Below are 24054 nucleotides of genomic sequence, written 5' to 3' on the forward strand. Positions count from 1 at the left end.
GTTTATAAGTTCCACGTGGTCCAATGCTGTGCATGCACTGGCAAAGGCACAAACAAAATGCTTTATAAGATATGGCATAGAGAATAGCATTGACTTCTCATGGAAACAAAAATTTACAATGCAAAAGATAGTTCATAGTTCCGAAACACAAATGAGCTATAAACAGACATAATCGTGTTGCTTAGCATATATACATTGAGCTGTTTGACTTTTGGTTGCATATTTGGTTGGAATGTGGTGCCATCATGGAATGCTCAAGTGTATAACATGTGATCTTTTGGAAAAGGACTTTGAACGAACTCTAATGGCTCTTCCTCACCTCAAGCACTCTAGTTTTATCAATCAATCAATCAATCAATCACTTTTCCATACTCTTTAAAGAGTGTTGGTGCTGCCAAAGCAGTTTCTTGGTATGGGTTATGTTGGATGGGTTGCCATTGACTTCCCAGTAGTCAGGGCAAGAACTTGAAATTTAATCAGGGTGCCGGCAATACCTTGCTTACTCTTCGCCAGGGATATTGTGGGATATTTAACATCCACCAAATTATTGCAAGCAGATAGAATGCCCAATTTAATGTCCATGTTTTGATGCCTCGCCCTACCTGCAAAACACCAGTGTCAGTTTATAGCTGGACCGATATGTGAACTCAGGCTAGACAGCTCATAGACGAGTATGCGTACCTCAAGGCTATCCTACCAGCGCACGAGTTTTACAGCACATTTTAAAAGGAAGGGTAATGAAACCACGATGGATGGATGCACATTAAAGAGTCACCCCCTACGAATGCTGCCACACATTATTGTGATTGTGACAATGCTCAAATGTGCACGTCCACATTAGCCTCAAAGTAAGAGGAGAATCAAAAAAGTGTTTCCCTTTTCCTAAAAGTTTGAGCCAAAAACATAATTTCTGCACAATCAGGGACACCCAACAAAGGCAAACTTTTTTTTTGGATCACAGGTGTGTGAAGCACAGTGGAATATAGGTGCTTTGCATCACATGATCGTGTGATCACACCTGAGGATAACGCACATACAATGAACATGAAGTGTTATCACCGACCAACTGATACACAAAATACATGATACCACCTGGCACATTGAAAATACCACCTCACAAGGCACTATTTTCAATTATTATACTCCACATTTGCGATCATCATTGTTGACCATTATTCTTTGAGCCAATGTTAAAAGATCCGCACTATTATGTCTGACGCAAAATGTTGCACGAATATGAAGAAGTTTATAAAATAAACAACAGCTCTGGAGACTGTACTTATTGCAGAGTTAAATCAGAAAACGATTAAATTGAAAAATTATCAAAGCAGTCATTCTGCAGGAACAAAGTATGAATTTTTGACTTTCCCCCAAGTTCTTTATCCTGCTGTAGGTAGTCGGCCAGTTTGTCGCATTTTCTGGTTCAGACAGAATCCAACTACTGCCTGTTTGTTACTGAATTGAGGGTTTCTTTGACATTGAGTGCAATCTTCCGTGAAGTGGTGTAAAACATTTTTTCCAAGGACAAAAAGGGGTTGTGTATGCATATCAAGAATAGTACTATTGTTTCCAAAATTGAGAATGATAGTACTATTTTGCAGCTGTAAGAAGTACATTTCATCAGAAGTTCAATGGAAAATATATAATCAAAAGCAATACATTGCCCATCTGCCTCAAGGAAATCTGCAAGCCAAGTGTCAAGATGGACTTTGATGCCAAACTCAGAGATGTTAGCATAGAGGGCTGGATGCCAGATTGGCAAAAGCCAGAAATGCCTGGAGAGACCACTATAGCCTCTGGCTTGAGGCTCAATGCAATTATTTATTTCTACAATCGACCATTTTCACTTCAGTTAGAGGTCCTGGATTCCTTGTTTATCCACAATATGAAGTGATAAAAGCAGCAGCAGAAAGGTTATAGAGAGGCTGTTTTTGGTCAAGTTTACAGTGGGGAAGAATTTAAAGTTTTATTCAGCCGAGGCTGAGCGAAGCGAGGTAGAGGCCATTTATTCTTGACCAGCAGGGGTACCCAGCATTGCCCGGAGCTGTTATAATCCTGTTGGCATTTTGAAGAAATCCTATTTTGTTTGTTTCTATTTTTGTGGGTGGGGGGAGGTGGGATCGAAAACACTTCCCTTTGACATAGCAACAAATGCTCTGATACTATATAAGGTGACTAAAAAAAACTTTTTTTTCTTCAAAATTTAAAAAAATTAATGTTCCTAAAACACTCGCTACCATGCACTGATCAACCTCTGTACGTTTGAGATCTGTTCAGCAATCTCTGAGAAAAATAGCGACACAGACAGACAGACAGGCAGTTAGACAGACAAACATGTCTCTTATAGTATAGATACGTGAAACGCCCTGTAACCCATTCCTACAATAAAATCAGACATTTTGGAACGCCAGCCACATTTTCCATCCAATCATTATGTTACTTTGTTTGAAGTAGAACGACACTTTTCGACCTTGTGACGTTGCCAGATATGCCTCCGCCTACATTATTACATCATTAGACATACTTGTACCAAGTTTGATTTAAATCCCTGAACCCTGATTCAATATATTAAATAATTCTGGCTGCCAGACCATGTGTCTGATCAGGTTGAAATTTAAAACATATATTCCCCATGACTACTTGATCATAACTGAAGTTTCACATCGATTGATTAAGCAGTTCAGGAGAAATAATTTAAAAAAAGATTTCTATTGAATTCAATATGGCTGCCAGACCATATGACCTCATGTATTTTTTTTTAGTGAACACCCTGATGCCCCCAAGGCTTGGGGAGCATGTGCGTGAATTTTTCCCTCGATCTGTAAAGCCGTTCTGGAGAAGAAAAATTTTAAAGGTTTATTCTTAAAAAAATCATAGCTGCCAAACCATGTGACCTATGATGTCATAGGTGGAGAAGTTTTTGCTCCTCATGGATAGGTGATCATACCAATAAAGTTTTTTGCCTCGATCTGTTCAGCCATTTCGAAGAAGAAGATTTTTGAAGGTTTTTTTGTTAACAATTTGGGTGCCAAGCCATGTGACTGACGTCATCAATTTTTTTTTTACCACCATCCAATTTATCCCGAGACGACCCTCAAAAATGTTCATACTGATCAGATAAAGCATTTGATGTATGTTTTTATGACGTCATAACGAAACCACCTATGACATCAACAACAACAAAAAAATCACAATTTGTTCACATTGGGAGTATTTCACATTTGTCAAGTTTCAATTTTTTTTTCCATGGAGAGGTTTTGGAGATACAGAGGTCCAAAGTTTTACTTTTTCCAACATGGCTGCCACACCATGTGACCTATGACATAATTATCATTAAAACATTCCACATCAGTAGTCACACCTATGATGAAAATTTTGTGTCAATCGGATAAGTGGTTGCAGGGAAAACAGAAAATTAGCATGGACGGACAGACAACCCGAAAACGTAATGCCTCTGGCAACTTCATCAGCGGAGGCATAAAAACACTCCATCAGTAAGCGCTCCTATGTTGAGCGTTTTGTGTTAATCGCTTGAGCAGTTGTGGAGAAAACAAATTTAAAAGCGAATATAGGTGAAAAAGTGCGGGCGGAAGAAAGAAATTGAGGGCCTCGGCCGACATTCCACAACATGGTAAAGGGTGGTTGTGGAAGTCTATAACTACTGCAGTTTTATTTTTTACAGGGTCTAAATCTTGTGGAGCAGCTGCAACACAACACACACGTGCAGACAAATACACGAGGCAACACCTTTGAATTCAGACAGTCACAGCCACTAAGCTTGGGGGAAGTCATGTAACTTACCCCATGCATTTTGTGTGATGCTATCTTTATGACCTTGCTTTTCTCTCTGCACTCAGTACCGCATGTACAGAGAAATTTCCTCCTCTCAATAGATCCCATCTTATGGTGTTTGTCCTTGTCTCTATCTTCTAAACGCTGATTGTCAAGTGAGGAAGCAGCATGGACAATTGAAAAGTTTTTGGTATGACTCAATCAGGGGCAGAATCGAACCAAGGACCTCCCAGACTGAGATGCTACCCTCTAACCATTATGCACCTAAATTGCAGCGATGACTGATACAAAGAAATCTCAATGTTTCATCGACATCTGTTTAGATATTTTTCAGCAACATCCGTAAGTCTTTCAGCCTGGTGTTGGCTTCGTGGTTTGGGTGGCTGTCTTGGGATCTTCGGCTCCTGAGTTTGAGCGTCGTTGGCCGCTGAATTAACATGATGTGGGGTTGACTCAGCCTGTCATCCTTCCGAGGTCGGCAAAATGAGTACCAGTGTACTTGTATAGCATCAAGAGCATAGTCACGCCCCAACAAAATGGTAGCTACCCGGCAGCCAAGATGCCATACACAAGAAGAAGAAGTAAGTCCTTGACTTTGCATACAAAAATATGCGAGTGGGGAAGGGATGGAGAGTGGGAAGAGATTGACACTTATATTAAGGATAGGAGGGAGGAGAGAAATGATCGAGTACAGTAAAGTAGGAGTGGTTAGAGAGGGATGGAAAATATGTAAGGTGTGAAAAATTCCAGCATTTGTGTGTACAATTTGGAAATGTTCCACTTGTAAATATTAAATTAAATGCTTGGTTTCATCAAGCCATATGTGGTGAGAGTTCACAAAGTTGGTTTGGCATGTCAATTTATTCAGCGGGCAATGACAGGTGTTTTGCTAAGGTAAAACAGTTAAATAGCCAACATCAGTAAGTGTTCTGAGATGTTTAGACTAATCGTGAGATGTCCAGTTGAGTGCCATCAGGTACATATCATGAACTTCTGCGCAATACCCAGCTTCAGGACTTAAAGATGTATTATAAGTAAAATTGTGTAACAATGTCGTTTTAAAAAATATTTACAATGTCAATGCTCGTATAAGAGCGAACACACAGAACGTATAACAAGGGGAGCAGGAGACAAGAGGGACAGGAGAGAGAAACACAAAACAGTGGGGAATGGACACATGAGGAGATTTCTGGAAGGGAGAGGGATGGGGCAGGGTACACGGGGTAAACAAAATGGACACTACAGGGACTTTCAGGAAGGAAAGCAGGGAATATGAAGTAGGTGGTTTGGGGTGGATTAACAGGGGTAGAAAAGATCATGGTTTTGGATGGAGGAAGATAAGAGATGGTGGTGAACAGCTATTTTGAAGACCTAGAGGGAAGAGTGGGATTGAAGAGAGTGGGAGTTTGTTCCAAAGGTGGGAAAAAAGGGGAATGAAAGAATGAAGGTGAGCAGTGATTCTTGATTTGGTGCTTTTACCAGAAGGGGGTTGATGGCGGACCTTGAGCACCCTTCGGATATTTGGGCAGGACAGATTGCAGACAGAGCGGGGGGGGGGGGGGAGGTCAGAGAGGAGATGGTAGAAGACAGAAAGACCACTGACCTGCCTTTGGTGATGCAGTGAGAGACCCAAAGACTCAGCCTCATCGCGAAAGATACCAATGATCCTAAATGCCTTGGTTTCCACAGCATGAAGCCGAGAAAGGAGAGAGATGGGAGCACCAACCCAGAGGGGAGAGCAGTACTCAAACAGGCTGCTGATGAAAGCTTTATATGTGGTCAGGAGCTCAGGTGTGCCAAGGAAGGACTTTGCATGACGGAGGATGTTCAAAAGTTTCAATGAAAGGACTTGCTCAAGAGGATTGTTGAGGGGGGTGGGTGGGGTTCCAGATGGTCATTTCGGAGAGACATGGTGAGGGTGTGAGATTTGTCCGGATTGAAAGACATGTTCCACATGTTGGACCAGTTTTTGATTTTATCCAGATCTGAAGAGAATGAAGAGGCTGCTGCTTGCCGATCTGAGGGATGACAGATGGTATGGCAGAGGGTGGAGTCATCAGCAAAGAGATAAAGAAGATTTTCCAGTCAGCAAGATCATTGATAATTATTGATTATTTTTGGGCACCTTTCTGAAAGTCATCATTTTGGAGATGGTGCCTAAAGTTATTTCTGGGAGAAAAGGTTAGTCCATAATCTTCATGTGGTATTACCTTCTCAACCCACAACTCGTGATGCTCTGACCTCGGATTCAAATCCCATCTACTGTATTAATTTGTACATTGGCTACAAATTCATAAGAAATTCATTCATAAGAAATGATTGCTCGCACAATGGTCTAGAGGTATGTACACTCGCCTCTAAGCTGTTGAGCCTGGGTTTTAATTTTGGCCCAGTTATAAACTGTTATCCTGGTGTTTCGCAGGCAGGGTGATTCATCAGTGTGTGTGCTCCCCTGGATGGATATTGAACTGGGTGTTCCATCTGCCAGCATAAGTTGCTGTGCATTAAAGATCCCACAGTGTCTTTTGTGAAGAGTAGACGAGCTATCGCCGGCACTCTTCAGTGGTAGACTGCACACAGCCTCTCAGGGCATTACCACCACCTGTCTCTTGTGAGCCTTTAGCAGTACTTTGGCTCTGTTGTAAGCTCTTGGGGGCAGGCAAACTGCCAGATGAGAGTCATTTCTGCTTACGGTTCTGTTTCTCATTCCGCAATGCCTGCTGGAGTTTACCGTTGATGTCAGTGTTCCCACAGACTTGCTTCCAGAAAGCTAGGTGCCCCAACCCAGGTGGAGCAGCTTGGGAGGCTGCCTCATCATCTGGCGCACCATCTTGGGTCTCCTTCTCTGCTTGCTCGTGACTGAAGCTGCACAAAGAATGGGATTCTGGGAGGCTCTTCTGAGGCCACAATAGTTTGCACCGAACATGCCACCTAGAATGCTTCTTGTTTGGCTGCAGAGTCCCTTGAAGCAACTCGCCCTCTCTTTTCATTTTGTTTCACTCATGATGCATGACAATAAAAATTATCAAGATTCTACTGTTGAACAATAAATAATATGCAGCATCCCCGTCCTGCTCAAGTCAATCCAATCTCTCCTCTGCCAAAATATAAGGTCTTGGTTCCAACCTCAACTTCCCACCATCTGTTGCAATAATCTAGACCAGATCTCCTGTTCTTTACTCGGACTCGGATTGCTGAACCAATCTCTACCATCCACCTTCAGTACCCCGACTACATCATGTACCACAGTTTCTGCTCCAAAGCTGGTGGTATGCGCCTCGGTCCGCTTCCATATCTTTGTTGTTCACCTTCCCTATTTTGACCTTTCCCTCCTCCTCATTTCAAAGTCTCCCTCCTCAATCTCAGTACATAACACAGGTAATGAGGTTCAAGGTCTACCTCCTCAATATGCTGCCTCTACTACTCACCCAACTCTAACAATTACGTGCAGCTATTTGACCACCTCACTACCTGTGTTGACCAAATACAACAATCCTCTCCATCTTCTGAAATCATATTATTCTTGGGGATTTCAACATCCACACCTCCTCCTGGCTTTTTTTACTCTAACCACATTGACGAGACTCGGATTGAAACGAAAGCCTTCACTCTCCTCAATAACCTCTGTCAACTCATCTCTGAACACACCCACATTTCTGACTGCTCCTCGAATGAATCCAACACTGGATCTTTTTCTCACTTCCAAACCTCATCCTTACAGTAATATCCTTGTTGCTGCACCCACTGGACCTTCTTGTCAAGCAGTATCAGTATTCTTAGTCTACCACCTACATCATTTGGCATTATGAGTCTATCAACTGAGATGACCTATGCTAATTTTTTGCAGACTACCCCTGGCAAGACTCCAACTTCTCGACTGATCCTTCCATTGTAGCAGGCCAAATAACTGAAATCATCTTTCTTAGTCGGTCTCTTCATATACACCACTCATCCAAATGTGGAGAAACCTCACTCGCCAAGTGATTCTCCCATCATTGTTTTCCCTGTCTCGTTTAAAAACCACCTCTTCAAAGCCTGGACAGCTTCATTTTCAGATCATAGTCACATAGCTTATGTGCATACCCACAACAATTGCAAGTGCATCATATCCACAGCCAAAGTCACCTTTACCCAGCAGACCTCTGACAAGCTCTCTTCTCTCCCTAGCAACAGGCAATCCTTCTGGGCTTTGGTCAAGTGCATCTCCAACTACTTCTGTGAGTCTTCTTGTCCTTCTCTTAACAACCCTGACAGCTCCATCTCCAGCTCTTCTAAATCCAAAGCCAACACCTTTGCCTCTCAGGTTACAGCCAACACTACTCTGTGCATGACATCAATAGAACTCCTCCTGCTTATATTACAAGTTATAAATCTTATAATATAAGCAGTTATAAATTTCAGTGCATCTTCTCCCAGTCCCCTGATACCGATCACCTCTCAACTGTTGCCTTCATAAATTGTGATCTCAATCTCATCTTCCAATGGGGCTCTGACAACCTCATCTTTCAATCAATACAAGATTCAAACTCTCCTTAAATCCAGCAAGATCAACACAGCCACATGGTCCTCATTTTCTCATGTTCAGCTCTCAACTCCAGCAGTCCTCCTCTATTATTATTCTCGGTGTAACCATCTCTGGCAATCTTTCCTGGCAATCTCACAAATTTAATATTGCTAATTCAGCCTCCAAGAAATTTGGTTTCCTCTTCAGAGCAAGCGAATACTTCAACCCCATTGGCAACTCACCCTCTACAAACCCCAAGTCAGACCGATGGAATACTGCTCTTGACAAGATGATGATGGAATACTGCTTCCATGTTTATGGTGGTGCTCCACCATCAGTCATCAGTATTCTGGATCACAACCAAGCCAAGGCTGCCTGATTGATTAACAATACTACATTGCCTAGCCATCTCCAACCTTTGACCCACTGTTTAACAGTCTCTTCCCTGTGCCTCTTCTCCCAGGACTGTCAAATATGCTGTATTTCTGTTCTTCCTCCTTTTCACTCTGTTCATAACAGCCATCTAGCTTGTACTCGTTGCCCTTTCTTCATTACCCTCCCTTCCCTCTGTATCAATTGTTTTTCCTTCTCCTTCCCACGCACTGTCTCTCTTTGGTACAGCCTCCCCAGCAGCGTGTTCCTGACTTTATCAACTTGCAGCAATTCAAGTCAGAAATCAATCATCTAGATCTAACTTAATTGTCACTTTTTTTTTTTTTACCAACTTCTTTCTTTGCTTTTTCAGAGGGGGCTCTTATTGGTTTTTGGCTCGAGCCTTCCCCTGTGGTGTTGATAATAAAATAAAACTCCAGGCTAAATTCCAATTTCCTGCATTATCAGTTGAGTATTCCATGTCAAAGTGGTGACCTGGCTTTATAGAACATGGTAGATGATGATGATGATGATGATGATGATGATGATGATGATGATGATGATGATGATGATGATGAAGCATGCATTTTTTGAACATCTTACCCAGCACAACTTTACTTGTAAATTAAAATGTAAACTGAAGTGAGATTGTGACATCATAAAAACTGGGAAAGTTGTGTCTTACTTGACTTCATCACATTTACATGAAACATTTTACTGTAGTTACAGTTGTGATACTGTATTCTGATTATACTTCCCTTCCACTCCCTACAGTTGGCTGTGATCAGGATGGTATTATGTATGCAGACCGCAGTGTCTGGAAACCCCATCCTTGTCAGATATGTATCTGTGACAAAGGAACTATTATATGTGAAAAGATAACATGTTCAGCCATCACCTGCCCCAACCCCATCTATCCTGAGGGTGAATGCTGCCCTGTCTGCACTGTTCAATGTGAGATCTCACTTATCAGTTTTTTGAAACTTGATTTTTACAACCTTTTTAAAGTCACATCAACTGGTTAATTTTACATTGTTTCTAATTCCTCTGTTTTGATTAAATTGCTTTAAAGACCATATTGAAATTAATTAGAAATTCCTCGATATATATTTGCCAGTTGGTGGCATCATAATTTTTTTCATGTTTGATCATTTTTTTCATGTTTGAATATATTTTCGACAAGATTGGAAATAATATTGGCAATCATAAAAGGTGAAGATTAGTTAAGATTTGTATCATCTGTGTGACAAAACTATTATTTTTCAACATAAATGTTTACAATTTCAAATTTTCACTAATATATAATCATTCTTTAAAAGTTATACAATGTTAACCCACTGATTTATTAATCAGCTCTCAGATTATTGTTGTAAAAATTATGTATGGCCACTCTCAGCTCTTAAATAGTGTATTCTGCAAACTCTCTAGTTTCATGATTTTGTTTTTAAATTTATTATTTTTAATTAAGCAGAATCTGTTTTTGTTCTAATGTACATTTTGCAAATAGCGATTATTTTTTTTTTATTTTATTTTTTTATTATTATTATTTTTTTTCATCTGCAGCAAAATGACTATTATATGTCTTTCTTTTGTTTATTTAAAAAAAAATCTTTGTTGTGCTTTTGTGTTTAAACCTCTGCTTAAGCAATGGAGAGATTGATGAAAATACCATTAGAAATGGAAAAGGACATGAAGTAAGGGAAATTAGAGTCTCATGATATCCTGTTAGTCAATCATCTCATGATAATCAATCAACAGAGCAACCTCATTATACTGCTATGAAACCATAGAGGATCCTACTAAATACCGACCAATATCTACTCATACTGACCGGGCAGGAAATGTTGTCAAAATATAATTTTCCTGGGTTTTTGCTGGTTTAAGCTATTTCTGACAAAAACATACAAATGATCTTTCACTAACATTTACATTTGTCAACAACAATCTGAAATAATAGTTGCGATGTGACCTGAATAATTACTCAACAGTGGACAAAGATAATTTATAAATTTATGTTAAAAATTTTTTTTTCGTGAACCAATTTTTATATGCAACCATAACCCTATAATTTTTCCTGCCTGGTCAGTATCGGTTGGTGATTAGTATGGTACAATAACTATGATTTCTGATTGTTCTTAGTGTGAGCGAGACTTAGTTCCATAGCAAGCTAAATGCCAAAAACGAAGTCACTTCAACATAATTGAGATAATTTTTAACTTTAAAATGTTATGTTTGCATTGAACTGAAAATATGTTCATTTTGCAGATACACAAGGAATCAAGGTGAGATTCATCAAACTTTACTCCATTACCCGAATAGGGATACTATTGATTAAACACGATGTGTGAACTTAATACCTAACGTACAAATGAAAGTTTTGTTTCTGTTTAGCAATTTCATACTTCATAAAAGTGCTGGAATAAAAGTATCCTTCTTTAATTCTACTTTCAATCCCACAGGGTGAGAAGGGAGATCATGGTGTACCTCCACAGGTAATTACATGAGGAAAATCAGCATGTTACACCATCACAGGTTAGAAAGAATGACTTTACCTGTGGTGAATTAGTGACTGTATCTTTGATGAAACCTTGAAATCTACATGGTAATCTCAAAAATTCCAGCATTAAATTTGCAACAGTATTAGACACAAACCAAAATTCCTTTCCACTCACATATAACTCCCAAAGTATTAAGTAAAAAAAAACAACAGAACAAAGCTGCAAAAGTCACTTTTTCACACAATTTTGTTTCTCTGTGCAAAATATTCACTTTACTGTGCAATCTTTGTAGCCAGTGGCACTCACAGACTTAAATAGTATACAGTCCATACAAGCACAACATATACCATGATATGCAGGTAGAGGCCTGATATTTAGGTATGTGTCAGGATTCTGTCGGCATGCAGGATGATTGCGAACATCACGGAGCAAATGCAAAAACATAATAATATGTTGCCATTCTTTTAATTGTATGTACACACAAATGAAAGAAAACAAATTAATTTAAAGGAGGAAAAAAAAATTAATTGTTAGTATGTTTACATGTCTTTTACTGTAACTCACTGTTACATTTACTGCAAAATAAACTCTCAAAGACTTTTATGTCTTTGTCAGTATCCTCTTGAAAAACTGTAGCAGTGCATCGATATTCAGATGAGCGGTATATACAAGCAGGCATATTGTTTTGATATACTGTTTCTTTCTTCCTTAACTATAATGTTACAGTGATGTGGTCACATGGTAAAGTTATATTTAAGGATATGGCAATCTTTATTGTATTTTCAAGTATGCATGGTTAAACAACAAACACATGACAACTATACCACAATGATCATTGTGTTGTTGGTATTTAACCATTAATACATTAACATCCAATAAGGATTGCTATATTTTTGATATCTACTTCTATTAACTTGTGGTAATTCCAAAAAGAGTGCATGCCACTTGTATTGATTAATTGATTCAATGGCAATTTACCAGGAAAATATTTTTCATCAAATTTATTAACGCTGTTCTGATGCTTTGGGTTTAAACCACTGATAAATAGCAATTCCAAAGACAGATTGTGAAGCAAATCTTTCGGGTTGCTAAACAGTCAAGACTAAGTTTCTCAGAGCCAAACCTGGTGAATAGGGGGGATGGTGTAACAATTAATTCCCCCTTTCCACCAATAATTCCATCATAAGTTTGGTTGTGTATGGTGGGTGATGCATTGTTCTGATTTCAGATAAAATTGCCATTGATTGAAATTATAGCGTTTTACCACCACACGACAAATCAGCTCTTGGAGAAAAATGTGCACTGAACTTCTTATATTATTGCGAAAGTAATGCACTATTTCAGGTCAAAGGAAAAGTAGTATTGATGACATGATCAAAAGTTAGTTCCATGCGTACAGTTGCTGTTTGTTACCCCTACCAAATATTTGTAACTCCATAGGGGTATGGGGTTACAAATATTTGGGATGCACCCTATAGTTGAGAACTTCAAAGGTAATCATAAACATGTTGTAACAATCTATGTGCATCACTTCCTGTGAAAACCAGCATTTACTGGTCAGGCTCTGACATTGTATTGACATAATGCCAGAATTCCAATTTACATTTCTCGAGACAGAAATAACTCTTTAATCAGACCTCATTGAGGGAAGCAGTGGCTATTTTATTTTCCCTGGTAACAGATATAACAGCCAGTTCATATTTAACAAAGTTTTATGTTCACAAAGATAATAAAAAAAACAAGTAAAAAAAAAGACAAAATATCATAGCCCGCGTTGTTTTAGTAAATTTGCTGTGTGGAGTTAAAAGGCTAGCCAATATTTATGTACAACTAAAATGGCTGCCAGTCTACCAATTGGCCATCTTTGATTAGATTGCTAAATAAAGTGAGGGGTACGTGTATGCCATCACGTACTGTGCTTGTGCCAAGTTTGAACAAAATTGGACCATGCATATCTGAGAAATGGTTGGGGACACATTTAGGTTACAAAATTGCCACCAGTCGGCCATGTTGGACCTAATCTCAAAAACAAATGACGTGCTTATGTAAGCCATCATTACATTGATTACAGCTTTTGTCATAATGTTTGAAGATCAGTGAATGCATGTCCGAGAAATGGTTGAGGATGTGTTCAACATCGGGGTTTTTTTACAACTAAAATGGCCATCAGTTGGCCATCTTGGATCTGATGTCGAAAAAAATGACGTGCATATGTATACCATCAGGTGTTGTCTTTGTGCCAAGTGCGAATATAATTGATCAACACATGTCCGAGATATAGTTGCGGACGCACGCACAGACACGAAAATAGAGACCAAATCTATAAGTCCATGTTTCAGACCAAGTCCAATGAGGGCTAATAAAATACAGTGGCCTGTAAAAGTATTCACCCCCTCCCTTCCAAAGTTTTCACATTTTGATGCCACCTGCGCTTTTGTCATAATGCTTTCAAATCAAACTTAATATATATAGTCTTCACAAACCACTCCAAGGTGATAAAACCAAAAAATGCAGATAAAATGTGAATGAGTTAAATTAACAGAGAAAATCAGATGATTCTTAGTTACACAAGTATTCAACCCCATTGCCTAATTTATCATAAATTACTTCAGGAGAAAATTATTTGTTTGCAAGATTACAAAGTAATATAATAGGTTTCAATTGTATGTCATCAATGGTTTAATTTAATAATTAATCTCCCCCACTTATGTAAGGAATTTTAAAGTGTAACTCACTTGGTCAACCAACAAGGCAAACATGAAGACTTGGGAGCTTTCCAAAGAAGTCAGACAGACTGGTGAAGAAGCACCGATCAGGAGAGGGTTATAAGAAGATTTCAGTCACTCATTATCCCTTTGAGTATGGTGAATACCATCATTTAGAAGCAGAAGACTTATCATACCACCCAGGCTCTACCCAGATGAGGTCACCCATCAAAACTCAGCAGCCGGACAAGCAGGAAACTGATTCGGGATGTCACTGTAAATCCAGCAATGACTTTGAAAGATCTGCAAGGCTCTATGTCTGAGATGGGGGTCAGTGTTCATCAAGCAACAATATCGTACAAGCTGGGTGTTGGCTTAGTGGTTAGGGTGGCTGGCTTCCGATCTTAGGGTCCTGAGTTCAAGCCCTGTTGGCTGCTGAATTAACACCAGGTGGGGTTGACTCAGCATATCATCTTTCTGAGCTCGGCAAAATGAGTTCCAGTGTACTGGTATAGAGGCACAGCATCAGCATCATAGTTGTGCCCCAACAAAATGATCGATGGCTACCTGACAGCCAAGCTGCCATAATGCAAGAAGAAGAAGAACAAGATATTGTAACCTTCACAAATCTAGTCTACATGGACAGGTGGAAAGAAAGAAGTCATTACTGAAAAAGATACATTGAAAAGCTTGTATGGAGTTTGTGACAAAGCATATTAATGATACTGTCGGTATGTCGAGAAACATTTTATGGCCAGACGAGACAAAAATTGAACTTCTTGGTCTAAATTAAAAAGCATTACATCTGGTGCAAGCTTTAAACTGCACATCACCCAGTCAACACCATCTCGACTGTCAAGCATGGTGGTGGCAGCATCATGTTATGGGGCTGCTTTTCATCAGCAGGGACTGGCAAGCTTGTCAGGATAGAAGGGACAATGGACAGTGCCAAGCACAGGAGAACCCTTGATGAAACCTGCTTGAGTCAGCCATGAATCGGAAACTGGGAGATTTACATTTCAGCAGGACAATGATCCAAAGCACAACGCTAAAGCAACAAAGGAGTGGCTGAATCAGAAGAGAATAAATGTTCTTGAGTGGCCCAGTCAAAATCCTGACTTGGACCCAATTGAACATTTATGGCGAGACTTGAAGATTGCAGTCCATCGACGATACCCATCAAACTTGGCAGAACTACAGCAATGTTCACGTAAAGAATGGGCAAAGATTTAACCATTGCACTGTGCAAAGCTGGTGGAGACAACCCAAAACGACTCAAAGCAGTCATTGCTGCAAGAGGTGCTTCAACCAAGTACTGAACTATATAAAAAAAAAATGACCGTTTTTACAGCCATTTCCCCCTGCTGTGCAGGGGTTGGGCTTTTTCTTGAGGCAATGTTTTATGGCCAGATGCCCTTCCTGACGCCAACCCTGGTCACCTCTTACGACACACAGGGATATGGTACACCTATTCTAACCGGGGCATACACCGGGACCAGTACACTGGTACTCATTTCACCGACCTCGGAAGGATGACAGGCTGAGTCAACCCCCTGGTGTTAATTCAGCAGCCAACGGGGCTTGAAATCAGGACCCTGGGATCCCAAGCCACCACCCTAACCACTAAGCCAACACCAGGCTTAACCAAGTACTGAACTAAGGGGCTGAATACTTTTACAAAGTTCCAGTGAATTTTGATTTGTACTTGTTTTGTGCAGGTGTTCCTGACATGTAACCTCCTTCCGCTATAACAGTGTTTAGTTTCATCTCTTCAGTTATGAATAAAATAGTTAATTTCGAAAAATGTTTTCTACATAATTCGTAATTCATGTAAATGTGGCATTATTGGTAGGAGGTGAATACTTTTTGCAGGCAACTGAACATACCAAGGATGAGTACTCATGAGTAATGTAATTGAGTATTCAATGATCATTTGCAGTGAGTGGTTTGCCACAGCTTGTTACAAAGGGATTTCACTTATATATTTATTTCGACTTAGTTTGGTTGAAGTCCATTGATTTGGCTTAATGTTTTCCAGATAGTTGATGTTATACTGTATGCATTCTCCACACATCCCATTCTCCCCACACTCCCCTACTGCCTTCCTTTCCTTTTGTCAATGTTAATTTTCCTATTTTACTCCCTTTCCCCAACTTTAAGTTGCCCCATGCTTCCATTATTTGGGTAGCACTTAGGTGATGATTGATTTGTTAATCTTGCCTGGTGTTGGCTAAGTGGTTAGGGTGGCTGGCTTAGGATCTTGGGGTCCTAAGTTTGAGCCCTGTTGGCTGCTGAATTAACACCAGGTGGGGTTGACTCAACATATCATCCTTCTGAGGTTGGCAAAATGGGTACCAGTGTACTGGTATAGGGGCACAGCATCAGCGGCATCGTTGCATCCCAACGAAATGATAGCTACCCAGCAGCCAAGGTGCCATACGCAAGAAGAAGATTTGTTAATATTACCTAAACATAGTCACCAAAGCACTTTGTGTCTGGTTTGAAGAGGCAAATGTACAACAACCTCTCATGGTCTGTGCCAGACTTTGCCAGAGCTAAAATAGTAACATTTTCAAGATTCTTAACTGAATCCTCAGCTATTAGTCATTTGAAAGATTAGACACTAGATGGCAACATCTCGCTGATCTCCATTGCAATACAAATTTTTATCCTCTTTCCATTTCTACGAATAGCCTATGTCTTTACCTTTCTCCAAGCTCCTGTCAGGTACATCTTTTATGCCTTTCCTTCATGAAATGGCATGATGGGCAAATTGTTCAGGGAAATACACCTACAATCAATTAATATTGCATTTTAATCATTTGCAGTATTTCGTCACAAATGTTACCATCAACACAAATATCCCAAAAGTGACGTAAAAGGACCACTGACGTGGCATGTTTACACAACTTTACAGACGTTTCGTGAGGTGTTTCGGTGGGTATAGGATAGATCATGGCCTGTCATAAAAGTATAAATAATTATAATGGCACTCAGTGGAATGCATACCACCACCAGGCTGAACAGTTTATGCTTTTTATCCCACTGATAGGACCTTAATCAAAATCTGCATCTGGACCTTAATCATCATCTAATTGGATGAGTTGGGTGGGTGACAAGAACAAGCCACCAAGTTTTGTCAAAATCCGTCCCTAACTTTTTGAGATCCCCACTTGAAGAATTTTGATTTGCATTTTGAAGAGTTTTGAAATATCCGGATCTGGATTCGGATCTTTATCAGTCATGAAAGTGATTCAACCTTGTCAAAAATATATCGTCTTCAGCCCTTTCTCTCAATGGTGAATAATCACTTTTGGAATTCAAGTGTTCGGATTCAGATGTTCACTAACATGAAATTGATTCAACCTTGTCACACACCCAACTTTTCCACAAAGTTTTGTCCGAATTCGTCCACACCTTTTTGAGATATCGTGCTAGATATCGCTTTTATGCCCGTCTCCCAATGGTGAAAAATCATTCACAAAATTAAAAAAAATTATCATATCTGGATCCGGATTCGGATCTTTAAGGCCCTGTCACACCTTGACGATTTAGTCAGCGTATGCCTGACGTATGCAAAATTTGGCTAAAACACTGGCATACGTCGAATACGTTATGGGTAAGTTTGTATACGTTAAGAGCACGCTGGCATACGTCGTAGTGCGCTGGCATACGTCTTTGTATGCTGGCATACGTCGTAGTACACCGAGGTGTTAGGCAAATTTTCCATGGTTGAAATTTTTCGACGTATGCTAGCGTATGACTCACACGTTCCGCATAATGCTGGCCATAAGTTGTAGGCATGTTACGTGATCGTTGACACATGTCGACACACGTTACTTGTAAGTTACTCATAAGTCAAAGAACGTCGAGGTAATTTTTAGCGTACCCGAAACTTATTTCTAACCTATGAGTAACGTGTTGTAGGCACGTTACGCAATCGTTGACACACGTCAACACACGTTACTTGTACGTTACTCATAAGTCGAAACACGTCAATGTAATGGTTAGCGTCAGTGTTCCAAACTCCCGAGTTTTTTTTGGGGGGGGGGGTTTCTTCGGTATGACGGTGATGTTAACACTTCAATTTCTAGTGCGGTTATAATATAATATAATTAATAGGCTGCCGCTCAACAATTTAAATCATAACCGCACTAGAAATCGAAGTGTCAACATCACCATCAGACCGAAGAAAAAATCAAACAAAAAAACAAACCAATGTCACTCGCAGGGTGACGCGTATCTTGCCAAAAGGTGACCACGTGTGACTTCTTTAAGGTCACACTGAGGTGAACAGAGCTGCTATCCACCAGGAGCGACTCCTTGAGGAATATCTGCCTACGAGAGATTCCGATGAGAATCGTTCTACAGAGTAACCATGAAAAATATGCGTTTGCCTCATAACGTCACCAAATGACGTCATAATGTCTCAAGCTTGACATATCTAGAAAGCACTCATTGAGGTGTTCAATTTGAGGTACTACACGATATGGTTCCTAAAACTTGAAAATTTGACCTTGGGGTCAAATATGTTTGACCTGAGGCTCTAACCATGAAGGTCAAGGCCAATCGCCACCAAAAATTAATCAGCTGAGCGCCAGACCATGAACTATATTCCCATGAAGTTTGAAGACTATCCGATCAAAATTGCTCAAAAAATAAGGGTTTTGTCGACTCCCCTGATTTGCGACAAAGTGACCTTGACCTTTGACCTTGACCTTCAAAATTTTATGCGCTGAAAGGGACCTCTATAGGCCTCTGATATGCGAAGTTACAAAAATTTCCAAATGATAACTGTGCTCTGCAGAATTTTTTATACGTGATTAGAGACAAACAAAATAAAAAAAAAATAAAAAAACGTACAAGCTGACTAACATATCTTGCAAAAACTTCGTTTTGGCAAGATAAAAACCAGGGAGTCTGGAACACTGACGCTAAAGATTACATTGACGTGTTTCGACTTATGAGTAACGTACAAGTAACGTATGTCGACGTGTGTCAATGATTGCGTAGCGTGCCTACAACTTATGCCAGCGTACGCGGAATGTGTGTCATACGTCGAGTACGTCGAGAAATTTTCAACATGCTGAAAATTTCTCGACGTACTCGGTGTATGACGACGTATGCCAGCGTGCTCTTAACGTATACAAAACTTACCCATAACGTATTCGACGTGTGCCAGCTTGGTTCGGCAAATTTTTCATACGTTGGCATACGCGGCTAAAACGTCAAGGTGTGACAGCGGCTTCACACTTCGATGTCTAGTGCGGTTATGATTTGAATCGTCGAGCCTAATCGTGTTGGGCCTATGAATAGCCTACACCACGTGATCGTTGGCGATACGCTGTCGCGCTATGCATAAGTTAGACTATCGTTGGGCATAGGTTGTGAACGACGACAACACGCTCAGCATTCGTTGGTATAAGTTATCTATATGTGATTAAAACGTTCTGTGTACATTACTAATACGTTATGCATACGTCCAACACGTTATTATATGCCCAAAACTTAAAAAAAAACATTAATAGTTCAGCGTACGCCAGCGTTTTACATACATTTTGAGACCTTGCCATACGCTGGCTAAAACGTCAAGGTGTGACAGGGCCTTAACCAACATGAAATTGATTCAACCTTGTCACACACCCAATCTGTCTCCAAAGTTTTGTCTGAAACCATCTTTAACTTTTTGAGATATTGTTGCGGACAAGGGTGGGGGGCTCCCCGGTTCTCCCCGGACTCACCAGGAATCGAGGTCGTCGCATAGGAATAAGTCCACGTCATGGCGGCTCGCTAATCGACTGCGAAAGCCAACAATTTAAACACGTGACCCAGTGTCCTTCGTCTGACTACCGTTTAACTGAGGTACACGTAGTCTCCTTATTGGGCAATCGCACCCTCAGCATTGTTCTGCTCTTATCTTGATTAAGGCGGCCGAGCTTACCGCTAGCACAACGCTGGACTGATGTGAGAGCCAATGAGTTGGGGAATTATAATCTCCCAGCTCATCTATGTATGGAAATTGCTCGACCAGTGGAAGAAACGACAACCATGGGCAGATTGATAATATAATTCAACAGGAATAATTTAGTTGCAATAAGCAATGTGGGGTATGGGAAGGAGGGAAGGGAACTCAAGGGTTTTAATAGAGTCAAAGGGGCAGCCCGGGCAGGAAAAGGGGAAATGCAATGAAAAGCAATCAAGGTGTGTATTTATTAAAAGGAGAGAAAATGCACAAGTTTCAGAATTAGCTCAAACTACCTTACCTACCGGATAACAAGACAGGGTACCCATCCAGTCACACACACACACACACACACACACACACACACACACACACACACACACACACACACACACACACACACACACACACACACACACGGAGACAATTTAAGAAGGGCAGGGTGGCCTCAACCTACCGATATGGATGTAACCGTCACCCTCCCCAGCTTGTTACTGCTCTCCAGAATGGTCCTGACACTGCACTCCACAACCGAGGGTATAAGAGCTCTGATGGGAGCAGCCAGCTGACAGCCACGAGTGCCGCAGATCTCTGACAGCGAAACAAAGCGTTTGGAACCAGGGAAGAAAGTCAGGGAGATGACCAGGGCAGAGAGAGAACGAGTGTGATGACCAGGACAGAAAGAGAACGAGTGTGAGGACCAGGGCAGAGAGAGAACGAGTGTGAGGACCAGGGCAGAGAGAGAATGAGTACGATGACCAGGATAGAAAGAGAACGAGTGTGAGGATCAGGGCAGAGAGAGAGAGAGCGAGGGAGCGATTGAGAGTGAGTGCGACGACCAGAACTGAGAGAGATAGAACCAGTGCATTGAGCACAGCTTTATAGTCCCAAAGGCAGCCGGGGCCAAAGAGCCGCATTTCAGATCTTCCGAGGCGGCCTGGGACCAGCTATTGGGCCACGTCGGATCTTATGAGCTGGCCCCACGCCAGCCATTGGGGGATTCCCCCACAGCCCCACCCATTCTGCTGCCCATGGATATGCACTCATTTGGCCCTTCCAGTTGTCGTCAGGAGCGGAGCTCTGCACTTAACATGTGGAAATCCCTTCCACCTCCATGCACCCGGGACGAAACTCGCACGTCCAAAAATGTCCACGGCACAAAGCCACAGGATGGGGGCAATCATTGCAGCGAGGCTATGTTGTGTTCTCGCCCATTTACCAGTCGTGTTCAGGTGGAGGGGAATGAACGGGGATTAGAGGGAAACGAAATACAGTACAGGGGAAGACAGCAATAAATTACATTACAGGGTAGACGTCCATACAGACGAACAGACAAACAAGGACTATGTGGGGATTTAAACAATAAATGGTAATTTCGCATGCGCTTCAAAAGCCTTCGGCGAAGGTTCCAGAACTCTGGTGTTATTCGCATACCCTGAACAGCCATGGCAGTGAAACAACGCTTTCCCAACATGATGACAGCAGTCATGGCACACATCATTCCACACTGATGGTGCCATTATCCTAAAGGGTTAAGAGGTGGTGCTGGCTACCCAACCCAACGCATTTAATTACATAATAACCCTTACAGGGAAGGTGCTATTCTTAAAGGCCCGGTCACACCCTGACGTTTTAGCCAGCGATGGCAACGTATTAAAATGTATGTAAAACGCTGGCTGACGTTGAACTTTTGATGTTTTTTTTTTTAAGATTCGGACGTATTCATAACGAGTTGGTCGTATGCATAACATATTAGTAATGGACACAGAACGTTTCGTTGTGTTATAGATAACTTATACCAACGAATGCTGAACCTGTTGTCGGCCTACACAACCGATGCCCAACGATAGTCTAACTTCAGCACAGCACGTTGCACGCATCGCCGACGATGTCGTGACATAGCCTATTAAAAGGCTGACGCACAACGATTCGAATCATAACTGCCATAGAAATGGAAGTGACAACATCGCGGTCACACCTTGGCGATCTTGCCAGCGTATGCCGACCTAAGAAAAATGTGTCTAAAACGTTGGGGGCACGTCAAATACGGTATGAGTAAGTTTGGTATACGTGAGTACAACGCTAAAGTACGCTATCATACGTCGTAGTAAGTAGAGTACGTCAAGAAATTTTAAACATGTTCAAAATTTTACGACGTACTAGGCGTATGACACACGTTCCGCATGCGATGGGGATAAGTTTTACACACGATATGTAGACGCTTACACACGTCCACAAAGGCTACTTATAAGCTACTCATAAGTCGAAACACGTCGCGGTAATGTCTTTTTTACGCGAAACTTATTTCTAACTTATGTTTGACGTGCTTTGAACCAATTCTTTACGTAGTCCCAACACACATCGACGTATGTAGACGTATTCCAATGACGTCTTCCGGTCGACAAAAAAAAAAAAATTAACGTGTTTCCAGCTTACAACTGCCATATAAAGACGTGTTCCCAGCGGTTTTGGGAATTGGTATATAAAAATGCTGCTCATAAAAGGGGAACCGAACAGTGTTTTTGAGTCCTTTTTGAGTCAATGTCCATGTCAGCAGTAACAGTATCAGTATCAGTATTAGTATTAGTATTAGTATTAGTAGTAGTTTGTTCATGTTGGCAGTAGTAGGTGAGTGTGAGGGGGAGGGTGTGGGTTATGATGGATCGTCCTTGCGTCCGCGTGTCCACGGGTAGGTACATAGGCTGCCACTCAACGATTTAAATGGCTGCATCTCCACTATTGAAAGTAGACGCTTGCGCTCAACAATTGGATTTTTTTACACTCAACGACTTTTAAACGGCACCACTCTGCTATTTTCATTGTTTACAATGAACGATTTAAATTGCTGTCACTCGCCTTTGTTTTTTGACGCTGGGGTTTGGAAATTTGAAGCGTTTCTTCTGAACGTGTTAAAACGCTCAAACTCGACTATTTTAAATAGACGCTGCCGATGGACAATTGGAATCATAGCCAAGCTAGACATCGAAGTGTGAACATCCTCGTCATGCCGAAGAAAAGTTTGAAGAATGCTGCAAATAAGTGTCCTGGCCGTGGCCGTGGACGCTGACGCAAGGACGATCCATTATACCGACGTCTTTCAGCCTATGAGTAACTTAAAAGTAACGTCTGTCGATGTGTGGCAACGATCGCGTAACGTGCCAACAACACGTTAATCATAGGTTAGAAATAAGTTTCGGGTACGCTAAACATTACCTCGGCGTGTCTCAACTTATGATTAACTTACAAGTAGCATGTGTTGACGTCTGTCAACGATCGCAGACCGTGCATACAACTTGTGGCCAGCGTAGCGGAACGTGTGAGTCATACGCCGGCATACGTCGTGAAATTTCAAGCATGAAAAAATTTGAGGACAACCAAAAAGTACAACGTTTAAAGCCAGCGTACAACGACGTATGGCAGTGTTTTTCAGCGTGCTCTCAATGTGATCAAAACTTACCCATAACGTATTCAACGTGTGCTAGCGTTTTAGAAAAAAAATTCAAAAATCGGCATACGTTGGCTAAAACGTCAAGGTGTGACCGGGCCTTAACGTACATTACGGAGATGACTGTTCTAAAAGTCTACGTGCTTTGTGCGTTTCAATCTCGGCATGCGGTTTATAAAACCGCAACAGTATCATACTATGCAGTATAGTGTTTTTGGCCCAATCTCTCAGTGATAAAGGATCACTTAAAAAATTATAGTATCCGGTTCTGGATCCTGACCAAAAATGTGCGTCACTGACCTTCACTGGACACCGACATACACAAAACATTTCAGAATGAATGCTTCAAAACTGTGGACAAGAATTGTGTGACAAAGGAGCCAAACATGCTACAGACCAACATACTTGGTAAAATTTTGCCAAGTACTGTAATCAACAGGGGTGAATGCATAACCACCGTCAATCTTCAGTCGTGGTGATATTTTAACAAGGTTAGATGTTTAGTTCGCCATTTTGTAATTCTTGCAAAAGGATCGCATCAAAAAAGCTTGCGTTTATTAATTGTTTTTGTTGAAACTCCAGCCTGAAGAGAAAGTTTTAACTTTTTAATTCTTGTTGACTGTTCTTTAACCGGGCCACTGACTTATCGCATGCTGCTTTTGTATGATGAGTCGAGTTAATATCATAAAGAAAACAAATAAAAGAGTTGGCAAAAGGCTGTTTTTTGTTCGTTGTTTTGTTTTTTTTAGTAACAACACTGTAGTTCAATGCTAATA

General features: G+C 40.9%; 1 protein-coding gene across 1 annotated transcript in view; it reads left to right on the forward strand.

Annotated features, from left to right (window-relative positions):
• The window catches only part of LOC147022025 (uncharacterized), a 233652-nt gene that overhangs the window by 3018 nt on the left and 206580 nt on the right, over positions 1-24054 (forward strand). The window contains exons 2-4 of the mRNA XM_085892576.1: positions 9443-9622; positions 10934-10950; positions 11128-11160. Of these exons, the coding sequence (XP_085748702.1) occupies positions 9443-9622; positions 10934-10950; positions 11128-11160 (230 nt within the window). The remainder of the gene's footprint in view (positions 1-9442; positions 9623-10933; positions 10951-11127; positions 11161-24054) is intronic.

This window comes from Eptatretus burgeri, chromosome 8 (genome assembly GCF_056783735.1).
Source record: "Eptatretus burgeri isolate ZD-2024b chromosome 8, Ebu_testis_v1, whole genome shotgun sequence".
In the NCBI taxonomy this organism is placed as follows: Eukaryota; Metazoa; Chordata; class Myxini; order Myxiniformes; family Myxinidae; genus Eptatretus; species Eptatretus burgeri.